General features: G+C 40.7%; 1 protein-coding gene across 1 annotated transcript in view; it reads right to left on the reverse strand.

Annotated features, from left to right (window-relative positions):
• CNIH3 (cornichon family AMPA receptor auxiliary protein 3) overlaps positions 1-23,856 on the reverse strand; it is a 229,189-nt gene that overhangs the window by 13,180 nt on the left and 192,153 nt on the right. The window contains exon 5 of the mRNA XM_082252324.1: positions 20,562-20,705. Coding sequence (XP_082108450.1) covers positions 20,562-20,705 — 144 coding nt within the window. The remainder of the gene's footprint in view (positions 1-20,561; positions 20,706-23,856) is intronic.

The following is a 23,856-nucleotide window of genomic DNA, read 5'->3' on the forward strand; positions in this document are numbered from 1 at the left end:
TCATCCATGTTGAAACATAGGAGGGTGTTCCTATAGGTGGTTCTATAGATGGTTCGACGCGTTTCGCCGAAACAATATACTCGGCTTCTTCAGGAACCATGTATTAGGGCTGAAAAGCCTCTATTTAGAACATATACAGAGAAAAAAAGAAAAAAAAAGAAACAATCATAAGCAACCTTTGTATTATGCCAATTAATTGGACATATATAATACATAACATGTATATTGAAATTCCAATTTGAACTTAATCAAAAACAGGTGTATACTAAATTGTCAACTTGCTCACCTGGTTCACATTTAGGGTTAACATGAATAGGATCCAAGACTGCCAGGGTTATTGAGTATAAGCCAGGACACATAGAATCCCCTCCTACTGATCCTTGAAAGGGGACCAGAAAATACCTCTTCCGAGGTCAGGTGGACCGGACCTCTTTCCGAATTCCTCAATATATAATTACGCCCATAGATTAATGCCAACGTGTAACCCATATAAATTTGCACAGGGGTACACTATATCCAACTGATGGTATAGGCAGGAAATTGTGGTAACAAGCCCAATGTAGCTCTGCAGTGATTGAATGAAAACAAAAAGGGGGGAGGGAAGACACAAAAAGAAAAAATAATGAAAAATTGATGAAAAATTTAACCGACCCAATACAAACATAATCTGTTTGGAGGTCAGTTATATAAACCAAAAAGGAAAGGATATAATTCATTTCAAGGGCTCACCTTGTTAACAGACTGTATAACATAGAGGTCCGGGCGCCGATGCCTGCAGTGGCAATTACCGATGCCATCGGCGTCTTTGCCTCGTGGGCTTATGAGCAGGAAGACGTCACTTCCGGCGCGGGCGCCATGCAAGCGCGCCATTTCCGGTGTGGCTGAGAGTGGTAATACAGCTTCCGGATGGCGCAGCTGAATCCCATTGCTGGGAGAGGACTGGGTGTCAGCAGAGGACATCCTTCCTCTGCTTTGCGCCTGGATCCACCTGTAAGAGGGAGGGGAGTTCAAATGGATGCCGGCTCTAACCAAATACATTGGCACTTCCTAGGTCCTGAACAAAGAACGAAAGAAACATAAATAATTATATATAACAGTTGAGAGTAAACTCATTGGGAGGTCCCTTGGAAATATATCATACATTATATAGACAACAATAAGTATAATTCGAATACATAAGACTCCATAGAGGAGCTAACTATAGGAAACATATCTAATTTATATAATTGCCAAATATTTAGGCTTGTAAAAAAGAAAGCAATAGGATGGCCTCTAATTGGAATAAAGTCAAGTATAACCAAGGGACAAAGATGTGGTAAGCTAGGGCAAAAATTAAAATTATAAACAGGGGGAAAAAAAGGAAAGAACGGGGAAACCGAGGGGGACTCCAAGGTAGGAGAAAAAAAAAAAAAAAAGGGGGGGGGAAAGAATGGAGGGGACATGGAAAACAGAAAAGGGGACACAATAAAAGAGGAATAGGTATCACAAAGCATATGAATGCAAAGCAAACGACAGTCAAAGAAAATAGTGCTAAATAGCTATAAATTAAAGAAAAGGTTTATACGATACCGCTGTGTTTAAACCTGGCCACTTAGTAGCTTGCTGATTAAAGATCCATTTGCTTCCCTTTGGAGGATAATTTTGTCGGTGTTTCCACCTCGCGGATTGTGATTCACCACCTCTAAGATCGAGAAAGATACCATATGGGGGTCGAAACTATGGTTAAGACCGACATGTTTACATATCGGTGTAAATATGAGTCCCACCTCTAAATAATAGAGGTGGTCATTGATCCTTTGCCAAAATTTTCTTTTCGTTTTCCCTATATAAAAGGCGCCGCATTTACATGTGGCTAAGTAGACGACCCCCTCGGTCTGACAGGTAGCTGAAAATCTCGGTCTTAGAGTTCCTCCTCGTGGCAACGGAAGGGTAGTACCCTCCCTTACCCATGGGCATTGGTCACAAGCCCCACATCTATGGGTCCCTAGTTCACCTTCAAATGTCAAAGGGGTAGGGGGCTGATAATGGCTATGAACCAGTGAGTCGCCCAATGATCTAGCCTTTCTAAACACTAATTCTGGCGTAGAGCAGACATATCTGGATATTGTTGGGTCTTCCGTCAAAAAATGCCAGTTTTTGGCCAAGATCGAACAAATCTCTTGGTGGTGAGCACTGAAAGTGGTGATCATTTTTGTTGTAGGAAGGGGTTCCTGTTTCTTGGGGGTATAAATCAGGCACTCCCTGTTTTGAGATTTAGCCTTTTGATAGGCATTTTTGAGAACCCTGTTACTATATCCCCTCAGTTTTAATCTCTGTTGTAAGGCTCTTGCTTCCTTCTCAAAGTCCTCATCCCTTCCACAGTTACGGCGTATCCTGAGGTACTGGCAATAAGGGATATTCCGTACTAGTGGTCTAGGATGACCACTTTGGTAATGAAGGATGGTATTGCCAGCTGTTGTAATGTTCTGGTACCTTTGGGTACCCTAATTACTCTTTCATAAGTGTATGCGCCCCACCATTCTCTTTTGGTAAGGTGCGCATACACCTTTAAGACTGATGCTGTCATCACTGAGCGCCGGACTGGATGGCTATTTAGATCGCCGGCTCTCACTCACATGTGTTCGTTCAAACTGCTTTGTGCCTTGATGCTAACCTGTCTTGAAGCTCTCATGCTTGCAAGCATACCTCGCTGTCGGAACCACGCTGCGCTGATCCCTGTATCCCGCTACCGGATCATCCGCTCTTGCCGAACCTCTCCTCTGCTACATTGCTATTAGTGATAAGTACCCCACAGGGGAAACCTCTATAACCTTTATACTAAAGCTTACACTATCTAGCTCTGCATACTAAGGACTATTACTACATCTGCATTATCTAAGATTGCTAGCTCTTGAGCCTACTACCACCTGTTCTTGCACTGGGTTGATCTCTCTTGTATGTCCACCTGCTACTCTGTCATCTGCTACCATACATGATTGCTAAAACTATCTGCATCCCATCTGCTACTATCTTACTTTCAAGAACATTTCCTTTCAAGTGTCTGTCATCTACCATCTCTACCCAACCTGTCTCTTCAGCCTATCATCACTGTGTTACTATATACATAAGTCACTCTAGGAAACATCTTATTGAGTGTGTGTATTTACTTGCTGAATTGAGATCATCCACACATGATGAGTCATTTAGAGTTGGGATAGGTGTCTCAGCGTTTCTCTACATGACTACTGAAGTGGAATATTTCTGCAGCTGAAAATCCACATCATACGTAAAACGTAGGAGCGTTACAGATTGAACGAACCACAAATGGATTCAGCAGAAATAACCACTCAGATGACACAATTAAAACAGCAAGTAACTGCGTTAATACACGCACTTGCTGAATTAAAAGAAGACAATCAGGCTCTGTCGCAGCAGGTAATTAGACTGACACAACTTACCACTGCCCAGTCCCCTGAACCCAAAATAAATCCTCCTTTGGTATTTACAGGCGATCGCAAAAAATTTCGCGAATTTAAAAACGCATGTGAGTTACTTTTCTTGCTAAAACCCCGTACCTACCTTACTGATCACATTAAGGTTTGTACTATTATTTCTTACCTAACAGGCAATCCTCGGGCCTGGGCAGACTCTCTTTTTGAGAAAAGCGACCAGCTTCTCAACTCCTATGCCTTGTTCCTAGCAGAACTCACTAGCCTATATGATGATCCCAATAGGCAGAGTACTGCCGATCTTCAATTAAGATCCTTGAAACAAGGTGGGAGACCTGTAGAAGACTTTGTCGCAGAATTCAAGAGATGGACCCTTGATTCAGAATGGAATGATGCATCTCTGAAATCCCAATTTAGGCTTGGCCTATCAGAGGCCGTTAAAGACGAGCTCGCCCGAGCGGATCTGCCAAAAACCCTGGATGCATTGATACAACTCAGTATCACCATAGATAGAAGACTACGAGAAAGAAAGGCTGAGAAAATGGGAATGCCATTATCCAGTTCTTCTCGGATCTCGGCCGTTGACCCCGTTCCTATGGAGGTAGGAACCATACGCCCACCTCTATCAACTATGGAAAGAGCCAGAAGACGATCTGGTAATCTCTGCTTGTACTGTGCATCCCCGGATCACAAGATAAACGTCTGTCCCCTAGTCTACAAAAAGAAGGGTGAGTGTTCACATGTCCTCCTAGGGGGATTGACAACTTCAATCACTAACCCTTACCTTTCTGTTTGCTTAACATTACAGTGGGACCAGAACAGGATTACTACTAAGGCCATGATTGACACAGGATCTTGTGGAAATTATATTGACATACGTTTTGCTGCTTTAAATAAAGTTCCTATTATTTCTAAACTTAAACCTGTCTCAGTGAGTCTTATTAACGGTGTTCCTTTATCCTCTGGTCCAATCACTGATCAGACACAGGCACTCCTAGTCACTACTAACGGGTCTCATATGGAAACCACTACCTTCGATCTAATACCTTCACCCCACTTTCCCATTGTTTTGGGACTTCCCTGGTTGCACACACATCAACCAACCATAGATTGGAAGGAACGGACCCTGACCTTCCTCTCTTGCTATTGCGAGGGTACGTGTAACCTCCGTCTTTCGGGAAGATCCTGTCTGTGGTGACAGATGAGATTGCACCACTATGTTATCAGGATCTCTCTGAGGTTTTTCTTGAGAAAAATGCTCAAGCACTACCTCCCCATCGAGACTATGATTGTAGCATTGATCTACTCCCAAATAGCAAATTGCCGTTCGGTCATGTTTATCCTCTTTCACAGGATGAACTTTCCCATCTCAAAGACTATTTGGATGAGAATTTGGAAAAAGGTTTTATTAGACCTTCCACTTCTTCCACAGCAGCAGGACTCTTTTTTGTCCGCAATAAGGACTCAAGTCTCAGGCCTATCATCGACTATAGGCAATTGAATGCTATTACAATAAAAGATCGCTATCCTCTACCGCTTATCCCTGAGCTCATTGAGCAGGTGCGTGGAGCTACCTATTTTTCAAAATTGGACCTGAAAGGAGCATACAATCTCATTCGAATCCGTGATGGACACGAGTGGAAGACTTCATTCAGAACCAGATACGGATTGTTCGAATATCTTGTAATGCCATTCGGGCTATGCAACGCCCCTGCAGTTTTTCAACTATTTATAAACGATATTTTCAGAGACTTACTAGATGTCTGTGTTGTGGTATATCTGGACGATATACTTATATATTCACGATCCCTGTCTGAACACATAAGACATGTAAGACTAGTATTATCGAGATTGCTTGCACACAACCTTTATGTGAAACTGAAAAAATGCTTGTTTCATAAAGAAGAGGTACTGTTTCTAGGCTACATCATATCCAAAACAGGAATCGAGATGGACATGAGTAAGATATCCTGCATTCAGGATTGGCCTACACCAACCACACGCAAGGCGCTACAGCGATTCCTTGGATTTTCGAATTTCTACAGGAAGTTCATTAGAAACTTCTCTGCCATTGTGAGGCCCCTCACACAGCTCACTAGCATTAAAAAACCATTCAAATGGTCAGATGAAGCAAATAAAGCTTTTCACCTGTTAAAGACAAGATTTACTTCTGCTCCCATACTACGCCATCCAGACCCATCCCTCCAATACATTCTGGAAGTAGATGCGTCAAACATGGCAGTAGGAGCAATACTCTCCCAACGACCAACTCACACTTCACCACTTCATCTAGTCGCCTTTTTTTCTAAATCCCTAAGCAGTCCAGAGATAAATTACCCCGTGGGTGAAAAGGAACTGCTTGCTATAAAATTGGCTCTGGAGAATTGGCGACATCTACTCGAAGGCACCCAATTACCAATACTTATATACACGGACCATAAAAATCTCCAATATCTTCAGACTAACAAAACTCTCTCGCACCGACAGGTACGATGGTCACTATTCTTTCTAAGGTTTAACTTCCTAGTGACCTACACACCTGCAGATAAGAACAAAAAGGCGGATGCACTATCACGACTAAATGAAGAAAACTACTTCGAAATCCCTTCCGTTCCTATAATACCTCACAAACGCATTATTGGAGTTGTCCGTTCCTTGAAGGAAGAGGTTTTGCATGGTATAAGTTTGGATACACCCCCACCACAACTAAATACTGATGCAGAAGGCTTCCTCTACTACAACGACAAACTTTACATACCACCTACCATACGCACCAAGATCTTGGAATTATCGCATGATGTGCCTATGGCAGGACATATGGGTATGACAAAGACTCTTAATCTGATTACCAGGCAATTCTGGTGGCCTGACATGAAAACATCTATACAAAAATTCGTCTCTTCATGCAATGTCTGTGCCAGGTCCAAAATTGACACTACGAGACCATCCGGTCTACTATGCAGTCTACCAATACCCCAAACTCCATGGGAAGTTGTGTCCTTGGACTTTATAGTGGAATTGCCTCCTTCCAAAGGATTTAATACCATCTTAGTGTCAGTGGACCATCTGACAAAAATGGCACATTTCATTGCTATTCGCAGACTACCTTCGTCCAAACAAACGGCAGAACTGAAAGAGTCAACCAATGCATCGAGCAATATTTACGTTGTTACACTTCTTACCAACAGGATGATTGGGTGGATCTTCTCCCTCTGGCAGAATTTGCCTACAACAACGCAACCCACAGTACGACCAAGCAGAGTCCGTTCTACTTGAACTATGGGTTTCATCCCTCTATTCTTCCACCACGCATCCTTCCTTCAAATAACCCAGTAGCTTCAGACTATCTTACCCAAATAAAGGACTCTCTGGGTTTGCTTAATACTACCATTGCACACGCTCATAGTCAACAAAAGAAGTACTATGATCTTCGCAGAAGACCTTCTCCTCAGTACGCTATCGGGGACCTCGTTTGGCTCTCAACAAAAAATTTAAGACTGAAAATCCCTAGCAAAAAGCTTGGACCTCTGTTCTTGGGACCTTTCCCAATCAAGAAACTTATTGGAAAAGATGCAGTACAGCTTACATTGCCAATAGACCTCAAAATACATCCCATTTTCCATGTGTCGCTACTGAAGCCCCATGTTCCTGACCAAGGAATAAGGCCTACTATCCCACCTCCTCCTCCTCCTGTACAAGTTGAAGGTGGAGAAGAATACGAGATAAAAGAGATTCTGGATTCTCGTATCCACAGAGGAAGACTTCAGTACTTGGTTCGATGGAAGAACTATGGGCCCCAAGACGACACCTGGCTAAACACCTCTGACATACATGCCTCTAGATTAATCCGCAATTTTCATGCGAAGTACCCAGACAAACCAGCTCCAGAGGCCTTCAGGAGCCGGCCTTAAGGGGGGGGGGTACTGTAATGTTCTGGTACCTTTGGGTACCCTAATTACTCTTTCATAAGTGTATGCGCCCCACCATTCTCTTTTGGTAAGGTGCGCATACACCTTTAAGACTGATGCTGTCATCACTGAGCGCCGGACTGGATGGCTATTTAGATCGCCGGCTCTCACTCACATGTGTTCGTTCAAACTGCTTTGTGCCTTGATGCTAACCTGTCTTGAAGCTCTCATGCTTGCAAGCATACCTCGCTGTCGGAACCACGCTGCGCTGATCCCTGTATCCCGCTACCTGATCATCCACTCTTGCCGAACCTCTCCTCTGCTACATTGCTATTAGTGATAAGTACCCCACAGGGGAAACCTCTATAACCTTTATACTAAAGCTTACACTATCTAGCTCTGCATACTAAGGACTATTACTACATCTGCATTATCTAAGATTGCTAGCTCTTGAGCCTACTACCACCTGTTCTTGCACTGGGTTGATCTCTCTTGTATGTCCACCTGCTACTCTGTCATCTGCTACCATACATGATTGCTAAACCTATCTGCATCCCATCTGCTACTATCTTACTTTCAAGAACATTTCCTTTCAAGTGTCTGTCATCTACCATCTCTACCCAACCTGTCTCTTCAGCCTATCATCACTGTGTTACTATATACATAAGTCACTCTAGGAAACATCTTATTGAGTGTGTGTATTTACTTGCTGAATTGAGATCATCCACACATGATGAGTCATTGAGAGTTGGGATAGGTGTCTCAGCGTTTCTCTACATGACTACTGAAGTGGAATATTTCTGCAGCTGAAAATCCACATCATACGTAAAACGCAGGAGCGTTACAGCTGTATCCTTCCGATACAGAGACGTAAAAAGTGTTCCATCAGGAGACATGTGTGTATAGGTGTCTAGGAAGGGGATCACCAACTTGCTGCATTGCATTGTAAATTTTAAGTTATATTGATTGATCGAAAGAAACTGCATAAATTCCATCAGCTGTTCATAAGATCCCGTCCACACCACCAGGACGTCATCAATATATCTTTTCCAGATGAGGACGTATTGAAAAAAGGGTGACGCCTTTTCATCGGAGAACAAGTAACGCTCCCATCCCCCCAGGTACAGGTTGGCATACGATGGGGCACATGCTGTCCCCATCGCTACCCCCTGTACCTGGAGGAATGTCTCATTGTTGAAGGTAAAGATATTGGAATTTAAAATAAACTCCAAAAGTTGGAGAACAAAGTCGGTTCGAGCCCAATTGGAGCGCTCCTGTTCCCGGAGGAATAAAGACGCCACCCTTAAACCTTTAGTGTGAGGGGCTCAGAGGAGGGCCCCGGCTCATCGTCAGAGGAAGATTCCGAGCCAGGGTCATCCACCGGACCTCCACTCTCTTCTAGAAGCTGAATGAGTATTTTTAACATTTTGAAATCATTAATTTTGAAACCTTGTGAAATTTTGAACCTTTTGAAATGTACCAAACTAGACCGCGTGCTCACGTGGTCTAGTTTGGTACATTTAGAATATCCTAGGAGTCCCCGGGTCACGCCATCAGAGTCCGGACGTATTTGGGATATTGCTGGCAGGATCACCCATATCGTGCGGCTCAGTGGGGACAACGTTGACGGCGGGTAGACTGGGATATTGCCTTGGACATGTACTTCTGCCTGATTATGTTTCATCCCATGTGAGTGTGATTTTAATTATAAATAAAAGTTTAGTGTGTGCATATTACGCTATGGGTCCCTGTCGTTCTCTTTGCATGTGAGAGGAGAGGAGGAGGTGCTGACCATTGCTCTATCAGTTGGAGTTGAATCCCAAGGAGGATCGCCATTTTAAACTGGAGGATCTCTGGTTGGATAAAGCGCTTTACCCAAGTGCTAAGGGTACGTGTGCACACTATAGGGGGGAGCACAGCGGTGTGGTGAAGGATTTTGGTGGTTGCTGTGGGAACAGCAAGGAAGATTCTGTGTTATACAGCACTGGCTCTTACCATTTACATCTGAACACTAAGTCTTCCATACACCTTGTTTTTTGCAGGACTCCCACCCCAAAAAAACTTTTTATGGACTTTAACAACATTGGTCCATAAGGATCCACTTGCTAATGTATATAGCTATATATCCGCTGACCTTTTTGTAGATAGGTACTTAGCGCTGCTAGTGCTTATGTGGGTTTTGCTCTTGTACGCACCTTGTTTTAGGTAAATTTAATTGTTTTGTTTTGGGCTTAGTCCCTGTATTAGGGAGTAACTGAGAGGAGTCCAGGTCCATATTGAACATTGAACACTGAGTCTGCTCAGTTCTAGGTGCATGGAGATTAAGTTGACCCCTATCTAGACTAGGCAGCTGTTTTGGTTTAGGTGTTGTTTCATGCGGTGACACTTTTTAGGCCTTGTCCTGTTGAAAGTCCATACGGGTCGACCCACCCCTTAGGGATGGTCTACCCCTTTTTGGTTTACCTCTTTGTGTTTGGTTCGTACTTTTATAGGAAGAAGCTGAGGATGACAAAGATGCTTCAGATTCTGTTCTAATGATGCTATAAATATTGTTGGTATTATTTCTTGGGGCATATGGCCTGTTCTTTTTTTTTTTTTTTTCCAACTATTTTTATTCCATTTGTAGGCTGTACCACCTGCAAAGGCCAGTCTGTCTTTCATATATTTAAAATCCTTCTTTCCAACTATTTCATTAGTTCATAGCCATTATCAGCCCCCTACCCCTTTGAAATTTGAAGGTGAACTAGGGACCCATAGATGTGGGGCTTGTGACCAATGCCCATGGGTAAGGGAGGGTACTACCCTTCCGTTGCCACGAGGAGGAACTCTAAGACCGAGATTTTCAGCTACCTGTCAGACCGAGGGGGTCGTCTACTTAGCCACATGTAAATGCGGCGCCTTTTATATAGGGAAAACGAAAAGAAAATTTTGGCAAAGGATCAATGACCACCTCTATTATTTAGAGGTGGGACTCATATTTACACCGATATGTAAACATGTCGGTCTTAACCATAGTTTCGACCCCCATATGGTATCTTTCTCGATCTTAGAGGTGGTGAATCACAATCCGCGAGGTGGAAACACCGACAAAATTATCCTCCAAAGGGAAGCAAAATGGATCTTTAATCAGCAAGCTACTAAGTGGCCAGGTTTAAACACAGCGGTATCGTATAAACCTTTTCTTTAATTTATAGCTATTTAGCACTATTTTCTTTGACTGTCGTTTGCTTTGCATTCATATGCTTTGTGATACCTATTCCTCTTTTATTGTGTCCCCTTTTCTGTTTTCCATGTCCCCTCCATTCTTTTCCCCCCCCTTTTTTTTTTCTCCTACCTTGGGGTCCCCCTCGGTTTCCCCGTTCTTTCCTTTTTTCCCCCCTGTTTATAATTTTAATTTTTGCCCTAGCTTACCACATCTTTGTCCCTTGGTTATACTTGACTTTATTCCAATTAGAGGCCATCCTATTGCTTTCTTTTTTACAAGCCTAAATATTTGGCAATTATATAAATTAGATATGTTTCCTATAGTTAGCTCCTCTATGGAGTCTTATGTATTCGAATTATACTTATTGTTGTCTATATAATGTATGATATATTTCCAAGGGACCTCCCAATGAGTTTACTCTCAACTGTTATATATAATTATTTATGTTTCTTTCGTTCTTTGTTCAGGACCTAGGAAGTGCCAATGTATTTGGTTAGAGCCGGCATCCATTTGAACTCCCCTCCCTCTTACAGGTGGATCCGGGCGCAAAGCAGAGGAAGGATGTCCTCTGCTGACACCCAGTCCTCTCCCAGCAATGGGATTCAGCTGCGCCATCCGGAAGCTGTATTACCACTCTCAGCCACACCGGAAATGGCGCGCTTGCATGGCGCCCGCGCCGGAAGTGACGTTAGGACGCTTCTGGCGTCACACTTCCGGCGGGACCTCTTCCTGCTCATAAGCCCACGAGGCAAAGACGCCGATGGCAGCGGTAATTGCCACCGCAGGCATCGGCGCCCGGACCTCTATGTTATACAGTCTGTTAACAAGGTGAGCCCTTGAAATGGATTATATCCTTTCCTTTTTGGTTTATATAACTGACCTCCAAACAGATTATGTTTGTATTGGGTCGGTTAAATTTTTCATCAATTTTTCATTATTTTTTCTTTTTGTGTCTTCCCTCCCCCCTTTTTGTTTTCATTCAATCACTGCAGAGCTACATTGGGCTTGTTACCACAATTTCCTGCTTATACCATCAGTTGGATATAGTGTACCCCTGTGCAAATTTATATGGGTTACACATTGGCATTAATCTATGGGCGTAATTATATATTGAGGAATTCGGAAAGAGGTCTGGTCCACCTGACCTCGCAAGAGGTATTTTCTGGTCCCCTTTCAAGGATCAGTAGGAGGGGATTCTATGTGTCCTGGCTTATACTCAATAACCCTGGCAGTCTTGGATCCTATTCATGTTAACCCTAAATGTGAACCAGGTGAGCAAGTTGACAATTTAGTATACACCTGTTTTTGATTAAGTTCAAATTGGAATTTCAATATACATGTTATGTATTATATATGTCCAATTAATTGGCATAATACAAAGGTTGCTTATGATTGTTTCTTTTTTTTTTTTTCTTTTTTTCTCTGTATATGTTCTAAATAGAGGCTTTTCAGCCCTAATACATGGTTCCTGAAGAAGCCGAGTATATTGTTTCGGTGAAACGCGTCAAACCATCTATAGAACCACCTATAGGAACACCCTCCTATGTTTCAACATGGATGAGTTATCAATGCAATATTCTCATATCTCCATGATTGTTTTATGCTGCTAGTTACTATCTGTGACTTTTGTCATGTGTTCTCCCCTTTTTTTGTATGTTTTAACAATTTCTAATAAAGATATCTAAGATTTTATCTCTGTGTTGCTCACCAATTGCTATACCAGCCCTTTAAAGTCCATTTTTTGTCCTGGGAATTCCATCTGGTCTCTGGTCCCTACCCAGTGGATTTGTTGTATTCCCGCCAATACCCCCTCTTTTTTCATATATATATAAGTTTTTTTTAGTTGATTTGCCTATGTGTGTATATATATATATATATATATGAAAAGCAACACTAATATGGCTTCTCCCCAAAAATAAAACATTGTTATTGTGTGAAATTAATATATTTTTGGGTTGGTTAGATATAGAAAGTAACAATAATATATTGGTTTTTGCATATGCATATATATATATATATATATATATATATATATATATATATATATAAATATGCAAAAAACAATATATTATTGTTACTTCCTATATCTAAGCAACCCAAAAATATGTTAATTTCACACATATACAATGTTTTATTTTTGAGCAGAAGCCATATTAGTGTTGCTTGTCATATATAACAACAGACAGTTGTAGGTAGTTCCGGGATTTTAACACCCAAATACACGGTTGCACGGCAGATGTGCTAACCACTTGCCTACCTGGAGCTAATGAAATTCATTCAAAGCATGTGTGATTTGTGATTTCTTTAAAAAAAAAATAATAAAAAATATATAAAAAAAAAAAATATATATATATATATTCTATCTAGACCCAATTCAAGCTCAAATAATTTGTATTTATTATAATTTTTTGATGGACTAATCGAATCAAACTATATTAACTTTTAGCGTCGGTTCACACTGCAGCGACGCTACTTCGCACCGCGACCTCCGAGGTCGCGGTGCGAGCAGCACGCCGCGACCTCGGAGTGGCCGCCACGGACTTCATAACATTGAAGTCTATGGCGGTCGCCTCCGGGTCGCCCCAAAGAAGCTCCGGACCCTTTTTCTAGGTCGGAGCGACTTGTGTCGCTCCTATTAGAACGGGTCCACAGCTTCCCTATGGGAGGCGACCTGCGGCGACCTGTGAGGCGACCAGGTCGCCTCACAGGTCGCCCTAGTGTGAACCGGCACTTAAGGTGCCAGTGCATGTATGTTTGGTATAAAGATAACAAAAAACAAAACAAAAAAAAAAACCTAAGAGAACACAATTCCCAAATAATTAACCTAGTTTAGTGAAACGGTATAAAATCAACAAATTTATAAAAATAATCCTGCATGCTGGAAATTATATATAGGTGTTTAAAACATTTATTTCTGTGAAAAATTAGTATTTTAAATATAAATTGATAGGCTAAGAAACTATCAGTGGCATATATTATGAAATAAATGTAACAAAAGTGATTATGTTTGTGTAAATTGTGTTTTGCAAAATGTTGTAAATATGTACCCAAAACAACTATTAGAAATTGAGCTTGATTAAATAAACTGACCACTAGATGGCAGTGGTGTGACAAAATATAAACTAACTATAGTGCAATATATATATATATATATATATATATATATATATATATATATATGTGCATAGTCCTTACTTTTATCCAAAGATAATATCCAAGGCGCTTGATCACATATTTTCTCAAATATTTATATATATATATATATATATATATATATATATACATATACACACAGATAGATATATATATATATATATATATATATATATATATATATATATATATATATATATAACTAATTATTATTATTTTTTTAATTATTTAAAGAAATCACAAATCACACATGCTTTGAATAAATTTCATTAGCTCCAGGTAGCCAAGTGGTTAGCACATCTGCTGTGCAACAGTGTATTTGGGTGTTCAAATCCCTGAACTACCTACAACTGTCTGTTGATATATATGACAAGCAACACTAATATGGCTTCTCCCCAAAAATAAAACATTGTATATGTGTGAAATTAATATATTTGTTGAGTGGGGAGCCATATTAGTGTTGCTTCCTATATAGAGCCACATTCCACTCTGAAAAATAGCAAAGTGTTTGAGCTTGAACATCTTAGAATTTGCAAATTCATTGAGCATATGCAGTGGAACCCCAGAACTCAGAATTCAACAACTCCAAATATATATATATAGATATACATATCCCCAAAATATAATTTATATATTTTTTTGTTTTTTTTGTTTCTGAAAGATTTCTGGGTTCAGCTGCTCATGCTCCAAACATTTGCTATATTGCCCTTTTTTTTTTCTAACAAAAATACTACATCAAGTCAACACACATAAGAAATGCTTTCAATAATCTCAGAATGAGCACAAAGTGGCTTTTTCATTTAGACTAAGGCTGGCCATACATGATCCAATTTTCTTACAATTTTCTGTCCAATTTTCTTGAAATTTACCTTCAAGTATGTAGTACAAAGGCCTGCCTAATTGGATACAAGTGAAAATGTTGTTTAGCTTTGACCTCATATTATGTGGTTTGTGGTAAATCTATCAGAAAATTGTACCTATCAAAAAAAAAAGGGCAATATAGCAAATGTTTGGAGCATGAGCAGCTGAACCCAGAAATCTTTCAGAAACAAAAAAAACAAAAAAATATATAAATTATATTTTGGGGATATGTATATCTATATATATATATTTGGAGTTGTTGAATTCTGAGTTCTGGGGTTCCACTGCATATGCTCAATGAATTTGCAAATTCTAAGATGTTCAAGCTCAAACACTTAAATGTTGTTTGCATTTAGCTTCATCTTGGCTAAATGCATATCTCTTAGTGGCCTCTTTATAATTATATTTATTTTGATATATTTATGTATTTAATTGTTATATTATATTATATTTTGCAACTCCAGTCATGTAATTGCATGATGCGACGAACATCTGTTTCTCCAAAAACATCCAATCAGGTAATTATCCTTCCATTTCAATCTAAAACCCTCCTTCCCCCCTCCCTCTCTTTTTCCCTTCCCTTCTCCTAGTGGGTCCACTTCCCGGCTGTCTGGATGTCATAATCATGTGATCTCATGTTTCCATATTTGTTTTTTGGAGAGATATCCCGCAGCTGGGAGCCCGGCACGGGTGAGACTACTCTCCCTGGGACCCAAAATTGATTTTGGATGTCCCATTTTCTATCTGGAGAGCATATGCGTTATATAGCTGGATTAATTTCCTACAATCTTTGTGGAAATTCCATGCTTGAACCCCCGACCATCTAAGGGTTAAACGCCACCACCCGTGCCGGGGCGATATCTTATAAGATTTCCCCTTCTGTATCTACTAGGCCAAGTATCCATAATGAGAAATTGGCATCTCTTGAAACTTTCGTATAATATTTATTATTATGACTCCGACATATTTATGGTTGGAATCACACTTTGTTAAAACACTTTATTGTCCTATTTTGCATCAAGATGTACCAATTATTAGAATCAAGGGCGGGTATTACTATCTTGCCCCTTCTGCAAGTGAGGGCGGAAGTCCATCACTGCGGCTACGTCCCGTGAAGTGCTGGATTACACGCCCAAACCGGATGTGATGTCACCGTCCTAGACTCGCGGTATTTTACTCGAGATTAAACAGACGGAAATGACGACATCACTCTAAACCTCGCGATGCCTATCGGCAAATCACGGGCCTCGTTATGATACTTTAGGGAACGCCGAGAATCAGTCCGGTGAGTGATCTCTCCGTGATAGGACAGAATTGTCGTTCCTCCAACCCTCCCTACAGCTGAGTAAGTAATCTTTCTTGGGGAATTTTTGATCGTTAGAATGCTTTGGGTACTTTTACCAAGGTGAACCCTATCTTATACCCTATACATATTTACTCCTTCAGATCTATGGGCGAACCCCACTAGCTGTATTATCAGCCGTGGGGGTTTTCATCCGTCCCCGCTTGGAAGACATTGTCATTGGGTGTCTGCCACCTCATTTCATCCTACGGTATTTATATTTATACTTTTATTGGGGACACTCCTGCCATATACAATATCCTGGATAGGTAACCAGATAGATGCAATATAAAACTTTTTATATTTTAGACACAAGCATAAAACCAATATCTATATTGAACCACTCTGGGACAGAAAGCACACCCCCAAGTAGATACTTCATCTGCTGAAGTGGCATTGAATTTGGCTGTTATTTACTCTTTATCTACACGGAGGTAAGATACCCCAAATAACAAAATAATTCCAACTGTGGATAATCTATATTTTGAGCTTTTTGCTCTCCAGTACTTTCTCGTTCTATGTTTTTCCCCCCCCCTTTTTTTCGTTTTTAGGGGTCACCACCTATTAAGTCCTAATAGGCACCTCTGGTTTAGGATAACCAAAGGTGACTGGAACCCTCTCCGTCACTTGAAGGATTCCTTTCTTCCATATTTTTTTACACACCTATTCCCCTTTTGGATCATTACAACAGGTGAAGTGATCCGTAATCATATACTTAAGGAAATTCATCCTTGGAGTGAATCTTTCTGACATTGCATTATTATTTACAGGCTATAGGAAATTAATACAAATACCTGATTCTAGCTCCCACCCTGCGGGACCCCTACATATCTCCCCGTGGACAATATGAGCGGCTCCGGACATTTGCCGGTATGTGTACAACCCCCCCTCCCCTACCATCCTCTCTTTTCCCTTTCCCTTTCCCCCACCCCCTCTTCCTTTCCCCCCCTCCCCCTTCCCTCCTCGCTCTTTCCCCTTGATATATTACCTCTTGAGATGGAACAACATGTTGTCGCATATGCAAAAACCTTGATATGATTGATGTAACACACTAATGTATGTTTTTGTATTTTGCTTTTATTCTCTTGGATTCACCTTTGGCATATGATTATGCTTTCCAGGAAAACATACAGATTCCCTGAGGAAGATTTTGGTACTATACAAATTTCGAAACGCGTTGGACTCTGTCATGCATCTGCAACTGTATTGTATTGCACATTGAATGTATTATTACTGTTTGATTGATCCCTTACATTCATATTTTTTTCAATAAATTGTTAAATATTTTAATTAATTTTATCTTTTTCGAAAGATCCTTATTAGTTACCTTTAAAGTCCCACCCTTCTAGGGGGTCATTCCCTTTTTCTTTATCAAGCTCAAACACTTTGCTATTTTTCAGAGTGGAATGTGGCTCTATATAGGAAGCAACACTAATATGGCTCCCCACTCAACAAATATATTAATTTCACACATATACTACATACTTGAAGGTAAATTTCAAGAAAATTGTAAGAAAATTGGATCATGTATGGCCAGCCAAACACTCATTCATTAGTGAACTGGTGATTTTGGTTTAGGAACCAACAGACCCAATTAATTACTTTGCTGGGCGTTTCCTATACTGGGTGGGTGTAGTTTAACCAAGGTTATATAAAGTAATGTTTAAGAGCAGCTCATTTGGCCACTGGCAGCAGGGCCACATGTCTTTATGTCAAAATTTGCTTTTGGGGGTGGGGTTTGCCGGCATGCGGGCATGCCTAAGGTCCCATATTGCAGTAAGTGTATTTTGTTGGATGAATACTTTTCATGCTCTAAATGTTTGGTATAGTTTTTGAAAAGTGTGTCTTTATGTACTCTATACATGTGTTTTTTTTTATTTTCATGCCTCTGTGTAGCTGCATGTTCTAGTGATTTGATGGTATTTAAATGGAAAGGCAGGCTCATGCAAACAATAACCATAAAAGTATGTTGGGTATGTTTTATGCTTAATACTAAGGTGTCTACAACTTATTTTGCTTGACTGTTGGATATTGTAAGCTCTATATCTATTCATCATATGTTGTATCTTTGCACTGTAATTTGAATAAAGATTAATTGATTTGGGGGTTTTGGGGGGGGGGGGGGCATTTCACATGCCTGCTTGAGTGATTACTGATGTTTTATACATGTTTAATAAAGCTTATTCATTTGTACACAGCTCCTGTTTTTTTGTTTTCTTTTCTTCATATTTGTCTGGATGTAATTCAGATATCTTTTGTGTCTATTGAATGTAACCCATTTCTTGTATTTTTTGTGTATGTGCAATGGCAGTACAGTATGAACATGGGTAGGGTTTCTCCCTTTACTCCAGCGAAGTGTGTATGGGTGTGTGGGTGTGTATGGCGGTGGGAATGGGGTGTGTGTGTGGGGGAGAGGAGTGTATGTGTGTGTATGTGTGGGTGGGGGGAGTGTATGTGTGTGTGGGGGGAGGAGTGTATGTGTGTGTGGGGGGAGGGGGAGGAGTGTATGTGTGTGTGGGGGGGAGGGGGAGGAGTGTCTCTGTGTGTCGGGGGGGGAGTGTCTGTGTGTGTGGGGGGAGAGGGGGAGGAATGTGTGTGGGGGGGAGGGGGAGGAGTGTATGTGTGTGTGTGGGGGGAGGGGGAGGAGTGTATGTGTGTGTGGGGGGGAGGGGGAGGAGTGTGTGAGGGAAAGGGGGAGGAGTGTGTGTGTGGGGAGGGGGAGAAGTGTGTGTGTGTGTGTGTGTGTGTGTGGCTAAATTGTAAGAAATAATTAAAGTGCGTATGTATAGATTTAGCTAAATATCTATATATAAATTAAGGAATAATACAAAATTTCCATTCAGCCTCTGTGGATGAATGTAACCAAAACATTTAATAAAAAATCGCTAAAAATTATTACTAAATAAAAGATGATGATGAACCTTGGCAACACAGGTGTTTTGTAACATTTCCCATGATGCTCACCTACACTGCAGAGTACATGAGCATTATGGGAAATGTAGGGCAAAAACATCTAGGGGGGGTTAAAGATTACCATCACTGGCCTAGGTAATACATTTCCAATACATTTTAGTTGTCTGTGTGCACCATTTTTAAAATAAATCAAAATCTCTTTAAAATAAATTGCAAATGGCACATTGGCATTCGCCCTGGACCAGAAATGACACCAAATTGGGTTGCACACATTCCAGCAAGTGGTCACAATCAACTGGCTAATCATGGTGAGGGCCACTTTCAGCTGTGAAGAAATGGCATTCATATGCAAAGTAAGTGTGTGTGTAGGGGGGGGGGGTCTGTGCTTGTAATCAGACCATTGATTACCAGTGCAGACCCTTGGGGATGCCACTAGAGCCACCAGGGATTGCTGACCCATGGCCACCAGGGATGCCCACCCATGCCTCCATTGATGCCAATCAGTGCTCAGGGAGCCTGTTAGTGCTATCCTCATCAGTGCTGCCCATCCTTACCATCTATCAGTGCTGCCCACCAGTGCCAATCATTGCCCATCAGTGCCATCTATCAATGCCCCATCAGTGCTGTATATTAGTGCCTCATCGGTGCCTGCCAGCACAGCCTCATCAATGCTCATCAGTGCAACAAAAAACATATTGATTTACCAAATTTTATTACATAAACAAAAACACATTTTTTTAGGGGTCAAACATTTAGGTCTTCTTTTTGCCAATAAAAAAAACCTTGCAGTGATCAAATACTACCAAAAGAAAGCAATATTTGTGTGAAAATAATGTCATACATTTACGTTAGGTACAGGGTTGCAGGACCGCGCAATTGCCATTCAAAATGCAACAGCATAAAAAGCTGAAAATTGGCCTGGGCAGGAAGGGGTGTAACTGCCCTGTAAGGAAGTGGTTAACTATTGAAACATCAGCTCAATGGTTTAGTGGTTAGTGTTCCTGTCTATAAACACTGAGAGCATGAGTTCAAATCCCAAGTGTGCCATCACCTCCTTAGATTTTAGACAACTGTAAATAAATACTGAAACTTGGCAAATGCATAATTGCACCCTGCACATATGCATGTCTGTTTCTTGAATATACATGGCCATTGACATGCAATTTTAGGTGATGTAGCCAATGTATTACTATGTGGCCAAAAAAAATAATGACACACAACTGTGAGCACACAGGGTGTTATTATGGTTGGGCCTTGAACTCATGACCTAGCAATCTTTGTCTATGAGCATAGACCACTACACCAAAGTGCTGAATACAATCAGACATGCCTGAAAGTTACAGATGAATAAAGAATGAAGATTGCTAATTATTAAATCGAAAAGGTTAAAACACATAAGATACATAACTATACCTTACAATTAAAACAAACCATAATAGATGACATTGCTGTGTAATAGTGATTCAGAATAGACAAATTTCCTTTTATGAAAAACACAAAGGGAATTTGGTTAACACCAAACCCCAATTCAATCTTGGTTAACTACAACTCTGAGTTCACTAAAGCACCTAGTTGAAGGTTTAACTCCAGCCACTTACCTAATTAGGATGCTAATGAGTTTAGGCTGGAGTTATTTTTGGAGAAGTGAGCAGCTCTACTCCCAACTTATAGTGAATTAGGCCCTTAGTGTCACTATCTTTCATATGTTGGCTCAAGGGACAACAAATAATTACAGACAGGAGCAGACCTACCAATATAGATAGTAGAAGAAGGAGAGCAGGTAAAATGCCAGCTTGCACCAGGCCTCCTTTTGGCAGTAGCTCAGCGTACTGGCATTCATTACTGCAGGTGGGTCGTACGACAACTCGGAGCTGTCGGCTGGGCCATAAAAATACCTATTAGTGGGAAACAAAAACATAAGTTATTATAATGGACAGTTTGCAGCATAAATATCACATTAGTAATTGCCATCATTGTTGTTTTTTCATGGTTTTTTGTTGATTTTTCATATCCTAGCATATTTATGCTAAAATAAACCAGTAACATTATATAACAGGTTTAGTTTCATGCAGGAAAGTGTTGGTGCAAAAGTAATATCAGGATTGAGACAATGGCTCTTGTACATTGAGGGTTCAGCATTAAACAGAAAGTTTAGAGATTTTACCTATATTTGATTTCTTTATGTATTAGGGCCAGTACTAAAACCAATGTTTTTTTTATAAATATGAAATACTGTATAGAAATGTTTTATACACTATATGGCCAAAGGTATGATGACACCTGACCTTCATACCTATACTAAATGGTCAAAACAATGTGGACAACAGACTCCAAATTAATATATTCAGGTGTTGCTAGTGAAGGGAACGGTTATTGTTACATCCCTAAGACGTTTCAGGCAATTGTGCACTTCCAACCTTTTAGTAAAGCAATATAGTGTATTTTTATATGCAGCCAGCAAGTTGTACTCTCGACTCTTTTTCACCTGTTTGCCATGCTCTTTTCAGTGCTACCTTTAAAAAAATGCCTAGCTTCAGGGGGCTCAGTATGAAATTTCATTCCGACAGAGAGTCTCAAAGGTCACAACAGTTGGTCTATTTTTAGGAAACCCACAGCACAATGTTCAGGGAATCATTTGCCATGATAGTACACTATATTATAGGTTTCTAATAAAAAAAAATTTAATATATATATATATATATATATATATATATATATATACAGTATATATACATATATACTGTATATACAATATATACAGGTGCATCTCAAAAAAATAAAATATCATCAAAAAGGTAATTTATTTCAGTAATTCAATTCAAAAAGTGAATATCATATATTTGATATAGAAGCTTTACACACTAGAGATCGACCGATATATCGAGGGCCGATATGCACTTTCTGCGATATATCGGAATCGGCCACCAAGGTGACCGATATTGCCGTTATTTTGGGAAAGGGCTTGTACCGGAGTGATGTCTGCAGCTAGAGGCATCACCCGGGTACCGGCGTCCATAGCCAACGGTCGGCTATCTTGTAATGACAACCGATGAGACTGAGAAGCCACTCAGCTGTCATTATAAGGAGGTCTCACCCTCCCACCGCCTTCCACAGCTCACCCGAGTCTCCCATCCCACCAGGAGACCCGGGCAACCAGCCTGCACGCCTGCCAAAGGCCCGATCAAAGCCACATTCAGCTCTGATCGGGTCTCAATGCAAAAACCCAGAAGTGATGTCATGAGTGACATCACTTATGGGTACTGTCTGGCGCCAGATTAAAAAAAATTACAGCATTCAAAACAGCCAAACTTGGCGTTTTGAATGCTTTTAAGTGCAGAGAAAAGGTTTGGGGTCTTTTAGACCCCCAGATCCCTCAACAATAGTACCTGTCAAATAAAAAAAAATACACATTTTTTTTTGTAAGAAAACATCGGCCCACATCGGCCGATACCGATATGCATTGGCCAAAATATTGGTATCAGTATCGGCAAAGAAAAAACGATATTGATCGATCACTATTACACACAGTGATATATTTAAGTATATATATTTATATATATATTAATTTTGATGAATATGGCTTACAGCTAGTGAAATTTCAGTATCTCAGAAAATGTGATTAATACATAAGACCAATAAAATAAAAAAAAAAGCATTTTTAATACAGAAATGTTGTCTTACAGAAAAGTAAGTCTATGTATGGTAAAATATTCACTATACCAATACTTGGTTGGAGCTCCTTTTGCATGAAATACTGCATCAATGCGGTGAGGCATGGAGGCGATCAGCCTGTGGCACTGCTGAGGTGTTATGAAAGCCCAGGTTGCTTTGATAGTAGCCTTCAGCTCGTCTGCATTGTTGGGTCTGGTGTCTCTCATCTTCCGCTTGACAATACCCCACAGATTCTCTATGGGGTTTAGGTCAGACGAGTTTTCTGGCCAATCAAGCACAGTGATACCATGATCATTAAACCAGGTATTGGTACTTTTGGCAGTGTGGGTCAGTACCAAGTCCTGCTGAAAAATGAAATCAGCATCTCCATAAAGCTGGTCAGCAGAGGGAAGCATGAAGTGCTCTGGAATTTCCTGGTAGAGGGCTATGCTGACTTTGGGCTTGATAAAACACAGTGGACCAACACCAGCAGAAGACATGGCTCCCCAAATCATCACAGACGGTGAAAAATTTAGCATATTATTTGGAAATCAAGGTCCCAGAGTCTGGAGGAAGAGTGGAGAGGCACAGGATGCACATTGCAATAAGTCCAGTGTGAAGTTTCCACAGTCCGTGATGATTTGGGGGAGCCCTGTCATCTGCTGGCGTTGGTCCACTGTGTTTTAGTCCAAAGTCAACGCAGCCCTCTACCAGGAAATTCTAGAGCAGTTTGTGTTTCCCGCTGCTGACCAGCTTTATTGAGATGCTGCTTTGATTTTCCAGTAGGACTTGGCACCTGCCCACACTGCCAAAAGTACTAATACCTGGTTTAATGATCATGGTATCATTGTGCTTGTTTGGCCAGAAAACTCGCCTGACCTAAACCCTATAGAGAATATTTTGGGTATTGTCAAGAGGAAGGTGAGAGACACAAGACCCAACAATGCAGACGAGCTGGACACCGCTGTCAAAGCAAGTCCTGCTGCTCCAGGTGAATTAACACAGCTGTAGTGTCTACTCCCAAGCCCGTAGTATGGGGTGCACGCCTCGTCACTGCTGCAGACACGTAGGGAAAGGAAAAAGGTTGAACGGCTGCACACCCATATGATGCTTGCAAAAATGTATTGAAAAATCATCAATAAAAACAAGGCACAATTGGCATATCGGCAGGGAAGAAGGGAGGTCAACGCGGTTCGCATGTTAAACGTGCTTTGTCAAAACCATACAGGATACAACCATCACACTCATTTATATAATAAATATCACATGGTTACACAGATGTAAAACATGAGTTTATGGGATCCAAGAACTTCAATCAGCTGTTCCCGCTTCACATGAAGAGCAAGCCATATTAATCAGCCCATTCTTCAAAAAATAAACAAAAAATAGGAAACA

Source organism: Pelophylax lessonae (genome assembly GCF_965119305.1).
Source record: "Pelophylax lessonae genome assembly, chromosome: 3".
Lineage (NCBI taxonomy): Eukaryota > Metazoa > Chordata > Amphibia > Anura > Ranidae > Pelophylax > Pelophylax lessonae.